At 41.8% G+C, this 12,094-nt stretch overlaps 1 protein-coding gene across 18 annotated transcripts in view; it reads right to left on the bottom strand.

Annotated features, from left to right (window-relative positions):
- NCOR1 (nuclear receptor corepressor 1) overlaps positions 1 to 12,094 on the bottom strand; it is a 114,467-nt gene that overhangs the window by 35,513 nt on the left and 66,860 nt on the right. For 17 of the 18 annotated variants that reach the window (XM_069603416.1, XM_069603420.1, XM_069603426.1 and 14 more), the window contains 3 exons: positions 7,007 to 7,559; positions 4,341 to 4,470; positions 1,637 to 1,832 (listed from right to left, as the gene is read on the bottom strand). In XM_069603416.1, coding sequence (XP_069459517.1) covers positions 1,637 to 1,832; positions 4,341 to 4,470; positions 7,007 to 7,559 — 879 coding nt within the window. The remainder of the gene's footprint in view (positions 1 to 1,636; positions 1,833 to 4,340; positions 4,471 to 7,006; positions 7,560 to 12,094) is intronic. The other variant, XM_069603432.1, reaches the window with a different exon arrangement.

The raw sequence follows: 12,094 nt of genomic DNA, 5'->3' as shown, positions 1-12,094 counted from the left end.
ACATTACTTTGCCAACAAAGGTCCGTCTAGTCAAGGCTATGGTTTTTCCACTGGTCATGTATAGATGTGAGAGTTGGACTGTGAAGAAGGCTGAGTGCCGAAGAATTGATGCTTTTGAACTGTGGTGTTGGAGAAGACTCTTGAGAGTCCCTTGGACTGCAAGGAGATCCGACCAGTCCATTCTGAAGGAGATCAGCCCTGGGATTTCTTTGGAAGGAACGATGCTGAAGCTGAAACTCCAGTACTTTGGCCACCTCATGTGAAGAGTTGACTCATTGGAAAAGACTCTGATGCTGGGAGGGATTGGGGGCAGGAGGAGAAGGGGACGACAGAGGATGAGATGGCTGGATGGCCTCACTGACTCGATGGACGTGAGTCTGAGTGAACTCCAGGAGCTGGTGATGGACAGGGAGGCCTGGCGTGCTGCGATTCATGGGGTCACAAAGAGTCGGACACAATTGAGTGACTGAACTGAAGTGATACATATAGCCGTGGTGGGTATTAATCTGGTTCACATTTTTAATAGTCTAAGATTTATATTTAAAACACTAGCAATCTTATATGTAAAACTCTGACACAGGAGGTTCAGTAACTAACCGTTTACTCCTGGTGGGACAGGGACAAGGAGTCAGCAGGGTCAGTTAAGCACCACAGTTCCACTTTTACATTAAACAGTCCTTGAAATGCATGGTGTTCTATAGCTAACAGCCCTTATCTTATACAAGGTACTACCAACAGTCTACTGAATTATTACAAAAAATGAAACCATAGTCAAAGAAGACTTTAATGGTCTCATATTCTAAGTGTGTTGTACTAGGCAGCCCATCGGTTACTATCAACCAGACTACTACTACAGACTACTGACTACTAGGTGTCATCTTCTAACCATAACAGAAGAATATACTAAAATTGAGTAATGGCTCCCTTTCTTTTTGTTTTAAAAGAAATTAAGTGTATCATGCACTAACTAAAAAGAACATGCACAACTCAAATCTGTCACCTGAAGTAACAACAGTGACACACAGGATAACAGCGCTCTTCAAGGTGTCTATTACACTATGCATATGCTAATATACTACTGCTATAAACTATCAAACTGTATGTAAAATAATGCTGAACCACGTGTTATAAAACAATACTGAATGTGCATTCATTTTCAGAAAGGCAAAGATATAGCTAGATTAGACAGACAGATGTACTGTTTGCACTTTACTAAAGCTGAGAAGGTCAAGTGGCTTGCCCACGACCATAGTGAGGGGTAAGTCAAGGTCTGATCGACTGTGCTACACAAAGTTGATCTCATCATATCAGAGATTTAGAATATCTCCCTGACTTGCTTGGAGGACAGGTAATTCTCACTGACTCTGAAAACTCAGATGAACGCAACAGAAAGAATGGCCAGTACACAATCATCAGCAGTAAAGTGAACATCACAAAATTCACATTAACAAGAAGTCTACTGAAAACATCACCACCATCCTTCAGTGATCAAAAACACTGATATCCCTTGACAATCTAACCAAGGTTAAGGTAAGGAAGTGTATCTGTTCAGGACAGCGCCATTAGCCAGGTTTCAAATTCAGCTCTGTTTCCCATCACCTACACCCATGTCCTGGGCGGTGCGTGCGCTACCCACCTTCCCAGTCTCTGCCGGGGCTCCGGGCGGCACTGCATGGGCTGGTGGAGCTCCGACACTCTAGGTCCAGCTGCTCCTGCCGTTGACGCTGTTCCTCCAGGAGAGCTGACTCATGCATGGCTTTGATGTGCCGCTGGTACAGGGCATAGCCGCTCACAGGGGTCCCAATCGGGATGTTACACGGGGTGCAAGAAACCTACAGGGAGAAAAAAATCTAAATATGCCAGACACCAACTAGGCAGCCATTACCATCTGTTGCAAGGAACCCTTATTTCTATATAATCTGACTGCTTGAAGTGGTTCTACCATTTTTTAAATCAAAGTAATCTTCAAGCTTTATGCTTAAAATGCTAAAACAATTACTTTCAGATTTGAACACGATATAAATCCCAAAGTTGTGTTGCTGCTGCTGCTGCTAAGTTGCTTCAGTCGTGTCTGACTCTCTGCGACCCCATAGACGGCAGCCCACCAGGCTCCCCTGACCCTGGGATTCTCCAGGCAAGAACACTGGAGTGGGTTGCCATTTTCTTCTCCAATGCATGAAAGTGAAAAGTGAAAGTGAAGTCACTCAGTCGTGTCCAACTCCTAGCGACCCCATGGACTGCAGCCTACCAGGCTCCTCCATCCATGGGATTTTCCAGGCAAGAGTACTGGAGTGGGTTGCCATTGCCTTCTCCAAAAGTTGTGTTAAGAGAAATCAAAGTCAGAAATCCCAGTATTTCCATCTGCTTTTAACTCAAGACGTTGAGCCCCTGGTGGCTCAGGTCTGGCCCACCGTCTTCCTGACCCTCATAGGTGCTCACACCCACTTCTGTGGATTTAAACGTCACCTCTATGTTAATGGCTCATAAGCAAAAATTTTTTTTTAAGCAAATATTTTTGAGACATTTTTCTCCAAGTTTCACACTCACTGCCCTTAACAACTCCACTCAGCTATCTCAAAGCACCTTAAAACTCACATTCAAAATGGAGCTTCTCATTTGCTACAATGAACACTGCTCTGGCTTCTCGTACAAAACAGAACCTCAGCAGCTTCAGCCAGAAGTCTGGCAGCCGCCCTGGTCTCACTCATCTCCTCCCCTCCACCACCAACTCCATAAGATGCCAGTTCTCTTCAGACAGGCCAGCCCCACCGTTCAACACCACACTGCCATCCCTCCTGCCTTCCTTCTTGCTGCTGCCTGCTCCTCTCTCACAGTGCACATTTCTCTGTTTTCTATCTCTCCCACCTCATAAAGAAAAGAATCCAAGCTGCTTTGTCATGAATATGTGCATCCTGGGACTAGCAGAGAGCAGACTCTTTTAGAACCTGTTATCTAAAGACCCACAGTTTTTTCCACTGCTGTAGGTAGGATTTTTCACTGCACTCACAATACACACATAATTTTCTTGCCTTTGGGTTTTAGCTTATACGTAAATGTGCCTTTTCCTTCTTTTACTATAAATATAAAGCAAAATGAACTGCGTTATTTCCTACAAAGAATTTTTCAGTGTCTCTTTAACCAGGAAGTACTCCTTCCTCTGAATTGCTCATAGTATATTTTTCAACCTAACAGAGCATCACATTTTAATTCTTTAAAATTTTTATTATGCAGAGGGGATATATATATACCTATGGCTGGTACATGTTGATGTATGGCAGAAACCAACACAACATTGCAATTATCCTCCAATTATAATAAATGAATTTTTAAAAATTGAGGCAGAAAAAGAAACATGATTTTTTTCTATGTCTTATTATCAAGAGCAATCTTTACATTTTCTGAAGTCAGAGATCATGACATTTCACAAAACATAAAAAAATGTTACCTTGAACTCGGCAGACCCTCAATTTATGTCCATTTGGGTAAATCAATGAATGAACAAATGTTTAATCATTTTTTTGGTGAGCCTATTTATCAGAGGCACACACTTAACTTTTACATATTGTCATGTGACCTAGGGAACAAATTTTTATCCTCTGAAATGAAGAGCTAGAACATAACTAAGGATCAATACCCAATACCAGAATTCAGGATCAAAAGGGAGTCAAATTCACAGAGATTAATAAGATAAAATGCAAATAAAACTAGGTTTGGAACTGTATACTAAAGCTAACAATAACCTCTATAATTTATTCTAAACATTCAACATCTAGATATACTATTTAGTTATTCATATTTACTATTATTTTGTAGCAAAACAAAACAAACACAAAACTCAGTAACATTTATGGCTAGAGCACTACATTTCTCTTTTTTCCTTAACTGGAAATGGATCATTTCAATTCTCACATGAATTCATTTGAAAAAGTAATGCATTCAACAGATGAATGGATAAATCAAATGTGGTCTATACACACAGTCTTAAGATAGAAGGAGAATCTAAATGCGCCACAATATGAATAATCTTCAGGACATTAGGCGAAGTGAAATAAAATAGCCACAAAGAACACAAACACTGTATTATGAGCCTACTTATGTATGCAGCCAAATTCATAAAACAGAAAGTAGAAAGGTGTAGGTTGCTGGGTGCAGGGGAGGGTGATGGTTTAATAGATATACTTAACGCTACTGAACAGCACACGTTAAGAGTTAAGATGTAAATTTCATGTTATGTGATTTTTACTACAATTTTAAAAAAAAAATCAAGCACTGAAGAGAAGAAATGTCTCTAAAGGTCTTTGTTTTCAACTCTACTTTTCTTATTCACGTTGAAAACTTACCATTGGTGGGATGACAGCAGCTCGATGCTGAAGCTGAGGCAGGTCCAGTGGGTTTGGTTTTATGGGTGATGAGACCAGTATAGACCCAGCGGGATTTAACAACGAAGGCTTCGAATCCATAGGAAACATTCTGAAAATGCAATTAAAAATGACTAATCAAAATATTCTTATTCAAGACTTTTAAACATACAATCATCATAATTCCTTGTAAGTTAACATGTACATACACACACACATCACATTAACCTTACATATTTGAATACTAAGGAAAAAATCTACAAGGCTAAATTTTCAGGTAAAGAAACCTAATGTTAATTTATAGGTTGATATTCATCTGCATCTAACCAACAGAACAGTCTGAACAAGGGCCATTAGAGAATGTCAGGTCCTAATTTACCATTAACATAGGTTACAAACTAGTGTTTTGCCAAGATGAGAGGGTATTTTTTAAAACATCTGAATAAACCACCATCATTTTAAAATCAAGAATTTCACCCAGGGACTTCCCTGGTGGTCCAGTGATAAAGAGTCCGTCTGTCAATGCAGGGGACATGGGTTCCATTCCTGGTCCAGGAAGACCCCACATGCCACAGGGCAACTAAGCTCACGAGCACCACAACCACCAAAGCCTGAGCCTAGAGCCTGAGCTCCACAACAGGAGAAGCCACCTCACTGAGAAGGCCATGCACTGCAACACAGAGCAGGGCCCACTCACCACAACTAGAGAAGAGAAGCCTGCACACAGCAACAAAGACCCAGCAATGCCAGAAATAAAGAAATAAAAATGACAAAAAGATTTCACCCATAATTCCAGACTCCTGATTTCTCATGAAAACTGGGGAGAAACGGCGCCAGAGGCAGCACTCCCACGAGGCAACAGCAGGTTGAGCTCACATGGCTGCCCGTGCTCCCCACCCAGTTTGTGCTCCCTGTTCACCCTCTGCCACCTCACACCACACCACTTCACTTAGTTTCAGGACACACACTTGAGTAAAAGATGTCCAGAATAGTAACTGGAACATTATACCTTATAGGCGCCATCATATTTCCCAGTGTTGTCAGTTACTGGGAGAGGTGAACATGTGAAAAGGTATGAATGTGTAGGAAAACGAGAATGTGTAAAAGAAAACAACTTTTTACCAAAGAATCAAGATAATACTAAAGATACAAACAACAGAAAGTGTCATTTTGCCAGCTTGGAAGCGAAGTGAACTAGAGGATCGTCCAGAGAGTGTTACCATGTGTTGATAAGGAACGTCAGAATTTCATGACCACTATCACAGTCGGCCCTCAGGTGCTCCTCCCCTTTATGATTACTGCCATCCTAATTTTCCCTTCACTCATAAATTTATAAATAAGTCACTAAAGCCAACAGTACAGAACACATAACTCTTATTTTAGATGACATATTTCAGTAAAGCATGCTTAAAAAGGGACCATACATTTATGTTTATGAACCCATTTATGTTTAAAGTTTGGAACAGTCAAAATCCACAGTATCGAGACATGAGAAAAAGAATGCTAGAATCTTCAATTTTCTGAAAAACCATGGTTAAGTAGGAGCCCTATATTATTTCTGATTTTTGCTGATTAAAATTCTATAATCTACCACATAAAAATCTCCTTGGAGAAATCATGATTGTTATGTTCAATATCATTCTAGTATTAAGTCCCATTCTTTAGTATATAAGATGTACAATATACTGGAAATGGACCGAAAACACAGTGACACCAGAACACACTACAGAAGCAGAGCTCTGAGCAGAATCTGGCTGTCTCCTGAGAGCCTCTTTCTTATTAAAAAGGGGGAAAATAGAAAAAAAGAGTTGAGTTGGGTTTCTGGTTAAATGACATTTTAGTCTAATTCATTCTACAGTGTGCACCAATCAATTTAACATGGAACAAATGATTCTAGGTACTGTGATTCTAGGTTACTGCATTTCTTTCAGGGAAAAGTAAACACCCAAGAAACTGAGTATACTAAAGAAGGCAGTATCTACTCCTATAAAAATTTATTTTTGTTAACAGCAATTGTTATAAAAAACATAAAGATTATATATTTATAATATTAATTTGACTAAAAGTACTTAATCTGTATCATACCTGCACTTTAAATTACAAATATGAATCATCTACAGTTTTAAGTGATACAAAAAGGTGACCATTACAATCACCTCTAACTTCAATCAGATTATGCTTTCTAACACACTTTTCCTCCAGTCCCCATCTTCGCCCTCAGCATCTCTCACATCTCACACGCAGGCACTGAGGCCTTGCTCCGAGGGCATTTCATCCGAGGGCAGAGCTGGGGCCCCCGCCTCCTGCCTGCCCCTTCACCACCAAGTCACATGGCTCGGCCACCACAGCAGCAGGCAACTGCGGTTCTGGTCACAGCTCTGGGAGCTGACCGCCCTTCTCTGCTATCATATGGGATGTACCTAACAATTGATATGGAAAGAAGTTAAAGTCTTTTTCTTTAAAAAATAACGACCACACAGTTCTTTTTGGTTAATCAGGTGACCAGCATCAGAACCCAACAGTAAAAGCAGACAGACTCTCTCACTGGCCAGTATTTACACAGGAGCAACCTTGGCAGCCAGCACCACCCCGGGTTCAGTCTGCAACCAGCAGAATAAAGACGGGGGAGGTCAAGGAGGGAGCCTCACCGCTGCCTCTCGGGCTCCCCGTCCACGTCCTCGTCCGCACTGCAAGTGGCGCTGGAATCGTGGTCAGACAGGGGCTCAGGCCTCGGGGCACTCAGCTGTTGGGCCACCCCTAGATCGTCTTCTCCAAGCTCCGGCTTCTCGCCACTCCTCTGCAGGTCTTTGTCTTTGGGGTCCCCTTCAACTCTGGATGGGCTGCTTTCTGGAACCCGCATTTCAACATCCACAGCATCGGCCTTGGTGGCCGAGGGGAGGTCAAGAGCAGAAGTGCCTTCAGCCCCACGCTCCTCATGCTCCACCTCCATCGGCTCGGCCGTGTCCACTGTGATGCTATCGTTCACGGGGGCTTCGACACTGTCATCCTCGGCCACTTTTGTGCTCGCAGCTGCCGGCGAGGGAGAAGGCCTGGGCACGGCGTCAGGGGTGGCCTCCAGCTCGGCCGCGGCCTCAGCAGTCCCTCGAGGCGGCGCATTTTCAGTGCTGTCTTCGCCAGGCTTGACAGCTTCAACTGGTGAAGGAGAAGGAGCACTTTCTGTATCAGAACTATTTTCAGCACCTTAAAGATAATGATACAGCATAAAAATCTGATAATGAACATGTGTCAGGTGGTGACAGAAGCCATGCTTGAAAGTACTTGTTTAGGATGGGTTATCCTCCTGTGATGACCTCCCTGAAGTACCACAGCACTGGGAAAACAAGTTTTCTAAAAAGTACAAAAGGGAAAGCTCAAATTGCCTCAGTCTTTGGAAACAGAAAGCATAAAAGCTTTTAATGTCCAAAAATAATTCATACAACATTTGAAAAAGATAGATTAAAAAATAAAACTAAATCAAAAACATTTCCATAAAAGATGACATTCTGATTTATTTCTACCAGTCCTGTCTCTGCTTTTTTAACCCAGGAGAGCTGATATTAGAACAGCACCATCCAAAGAGGAACCTAATGCACATTACATCTGTAATTTTAATTTTTCTTGTGGCCACGTTAAAGAAGTAAGAAGAGAGACAGGTAAAATTAACTTCAACAATAATTTTATTTAACTCAATATGTGCAAAATATTACCATTTTAAACATAACCAACACAGAAACCTAGTAACAAGGTGTTTTACCTTTTTTAGTACTAAGTTATCAAAATTTGCTATTTCACATTTTGGCACATCTCAACTTGGTCGACAGCTGTCCCTTGGTGTCTGCGGGGTACTGATTCCAGGAAAACCCCTACACCCCACCACAGATACCAAAATCCACAGATGCTCAAGTCCCTTACATAAAAGGGCGTAGTGTTTGCATACAACCTATGCACATCCTCCAGTACTCTTCATATCATCTCGAGATGACTTATGACACCTAATAAAACTTCTGTCTGAAGAGCTGTACAAACAATGCAAAAGCTGTGTAAATAGTTGCCATGGTGTGTAATTCTGCTTTGGGGCACCTTCTGGGTTTTTTTTAATATTTTGGACCCACAGCTGGTTGAAACCGCATATGCGGGATGCTCAGGTGGAGGGAAGATTGCAATCACATTTTAAGAACTTAACAACCACAGGGGTGTCCAGTGGCTACCTCACTGGACAGCAAAGCTCTAGGACAATATTACATAGGTTCTGTCACTTAATTTTTTGTAATACTGGTCTTTCCCACCATTTGTTCTATCTCATACATGTACCTTTAATGCTTTTACCTAGACATCACAAAGAAATTACAAATTCTCTGTCTTACTCTGGACTGGTATTCAACTCTCCCAAGTCTCAAATCAAACTCTTTTTCAGAGTTTAGTATCCAGCAAACAAACTAGGAACCCAGGAGTCATCTTCCACACGCTCCTCTGATTTATTTCCAGATTCTACACCTTGATGAGTCATACATTTCTCTCTAAAAATATCCCTCAAGTCTAGCCATTTCTGTTCAATTTCACAACTGCCACTTGACTCCAGAAATGATACCACCACCCCAGACTCCTCTCTACCACAAAGCCAGAGTGAATTTAAAAGCCAAATCTTACCAAAACTCACTCCCACTCTCTCCCACTTAAAACATCTCCAGGAGCCTTGCTGCTCCCAGGATCCAGTCCCAAGCTGCCGGGTGTGGCCAGCTTGAGAGCTGCCAGCTTCCTCTCCAGCCCCGCCTTCTCTGTGGCCTTCTTTCATTTCTGTGAAGGTCCATGCATCCCTTACCACTGACTACACACATTCTGAATGGCTTTCATCTACTCTTCCCTTTGGATATTAGATCAACTACCACATGCTTTAAAAAAAGCCTTCTATGATTTCCACAACAAAGTTGAACTTTGCTACTGATGGCTCCCACAGCACATGTACTGACAGCAGCTACAATTTTACTTTTGTTCACAATTACGTGACTCCTGGCTGTTGCTCCCATGAGCCTGTGAACACCATACGGGCAAGGATTACACATTTCGCTTTTCCTTTAGTCCTAGTGACCAGCACAAGGCTGAGGTCCTGGCACAGAGCAGGCTCACATATCTGATGCGGTGTGAAATGAATGAGCGGCTATGAACATGTCTTTAAGTTTATGTCACCTTTCCTCTATTACTGGACCCTTGGGCTACTTTCAATGCGACACTGCTACGAACAGGACACAGAGATACTCACTTCAACATTATGTTTTTGATTATTTTCTTAAAATAGATTACAAGACAACACAAAAATTTACATCTCCCTAAAATTAATACATACAACTCCAATGAGAATCCCAAAGGTGTGTAAGATCAATTTATAATTTATGTGAAAAAATAAGTCCCTGAGAAAATTCAAGAAAATCAGAAAATGTTATCAGCATAGGAGAGACTTACTCCTCAGACATTTAAACTCACTATGAAATAAATGTATTACGACACGTTTGGGGCTGCCCCAGAGACAGCAAGACAGAAGAGAAGGTCAGGAACAGGTCCTGATGGATGTGAGGAACTGATACATGCCAGAGCCAGTGCTTTAAATCTCTGAGGCAGGATAACAGCTAATGAGTGCAGTTTCTCAGAACTGGTCCTTTGTGTGGAAGAAAAACACAAACGCTGCCTTATATAATGCAGAAAAAGAATTCCAAATGGGATAAATCCTCTTGAAACTCTTAAGAAGATAATCTAGTACGAAATACAAATAACCTCAAGAGATATGGAGAAATATTTTAAGCAAAATAGGGAACTCTGATGCCATAAATATATCATTTTTATATTAAAAAAAAGTAAAAATAAAAACTTATATGATCATATGAGAACAAATACTTTTCACACATAATATTTAGTAACCTGACAAATTCACGCTTTCATTCATTCAAATATGTGCCTAACACTGCCATGTAAGAAGCTGTTTGAGGTCCTGGTAACTCAGCTGTGGGAGACGAAATCCTAGGGTGAAACAGGCAATGAGCAATAAACACTTGACACATCAGACAGTAATAAACGCAGTGAATATGGAACTCAGCTGAGAGCCAGTGGGTACAGAGGCATGGGAGCGCTCACATGACATCGCCAGAGGCCCGAAGGAAGTGGGGAAACATATGCCAGGAATACATGAGCACGTGGAAAAGCCCCTCACGTGGGGTTGTCAGCTTGGGAGCAGCAATAAGGACAGTGGGCAAAACAGAGGGAGCAGCGCCTCACACCAGTCAGTGCCATCATCAGAAAGACAACCAGTGACAACAGTTGGGGAGGACGTGGAGGAAAGGGGGCCCTTAATGCACTGTTGGTAGAAGGGAAACTGGTGCAGCCACTATGGAAAAGAGTATGGAGCTTCCTCAAAAAATTAAAAACAGGACTACTATATGATCCAGCAATTCTATGCCTAGGTATTATCTGAAGGGGGAAAAAAAACACTAACTTGAAAAAATATATGTACCCCAGCATTCACTGGAGCACTATTTACAACAGCTAAGATACAGAAGTAACCTAAGTGTCTGTCAACGGATGAAAGGATTCATAAAATGTGGTGTGTGTATACACACACACACATATATGTAAACATATATAAATATATGCCTTGTCATTTTTGACAACACAGATGGAACTTGAGGGCGCTGTGCTAAGTGAAATAAGTCAGAGAAGTACACTGGATGATCTCACTCACATGTGGAATCTTTATAAAGAAAACAGCACCAATAGAGAGAATAGACTGGTGGTTGTCAGAGGCAGGAGGTGAGGAGTAGGCAAAAGGAATGAATGTGTCAAAAGACTCAAACACCTAGTTATAAAATAACTAAATCCTGCGGATGTGACACACGGCATAATGACTACAGTTAATTACACTGTGTTGTAAATCTGAAAGTTGCCAAAAGCAGACATTAAAAATTCTCATCACAAGAAAAGTAACTATGCAATGACGAAAGTTAACCAGACTTACTAGATGATGAACGAGACTATTTCATAATGTACAAGTACTGAATGATTATGTTGTTCACCCGAAACTAGTGTAACATTATATGTCGATTTTCTCATTTAACCACAGTAAAAAAGAACAGAGTGAGCAGCAGAAGGGCCAGTGTCTACAGGGAGGCTGCATGCCTCACTGTAGGCCTCCAGCTTTGATTCTGAACGAGATGGGAGAAGCATCACAGGATGTGGAGCAGAGACCTGACCTGCTTTGTATTTTACAAGGTTCACTTGGGCTGCTCTCTGGAGGAAAAAAAATAAACAGCAGCAAGCAGACCAATCCAGAGGCCACTGCAAGGAAGGGACAGTGGCTCTAAGTGGGGTGGCAGTGATGCAGGAGAGGAGGAGATCTAAGGAGATGCACCAAACACACCCAGGGGGAGACTGGAGGGAAAGGGAGGTGTGGAGGTGAGAGACACAGGTCAGTTTCAGATGCTGTTAACCCTTAGGTGCCCAAATACAAAGGTTATACAGGCAGTTAGATGTGTGAGCCTGGACTCAGATAACAGCTCAAGTCTCAACACCAAAAACAAAATCAAAAGACAAAAGCTCAGAAGAGCACCTCACGTGTTGTAAGGTCTAATGGACAGCAGCAATTATGGTTGGTGAAAGATGCTACCAGTGTTGAAAGGCAGACAAAAAGCTAGACTATATCATCCTTATTTTCAGAGAGGACAATGGCACCCCACTCCAGTACTCTTGCCTGG

Source organism: Ovis canadensis, chromosome 11, assembly GCF_042477335.2.
Source record: "Ovis canadensis isolate MfBH-ARS-UI-01 breed Bighorn chromosome 11, ARS-UI_OviCan_v2, whole genome shotgun sequence".
Classification (NCBI taxonomy): domain Eukaryota; kingdom Metazoa; phylum Chordata; class Mammalia; order Artiodactyla; family Bovidae; genus Ovis; species Ovis canadensis.
This window is presented reverse-complemented; position numbering and strand designations above follow the sequence as displayed.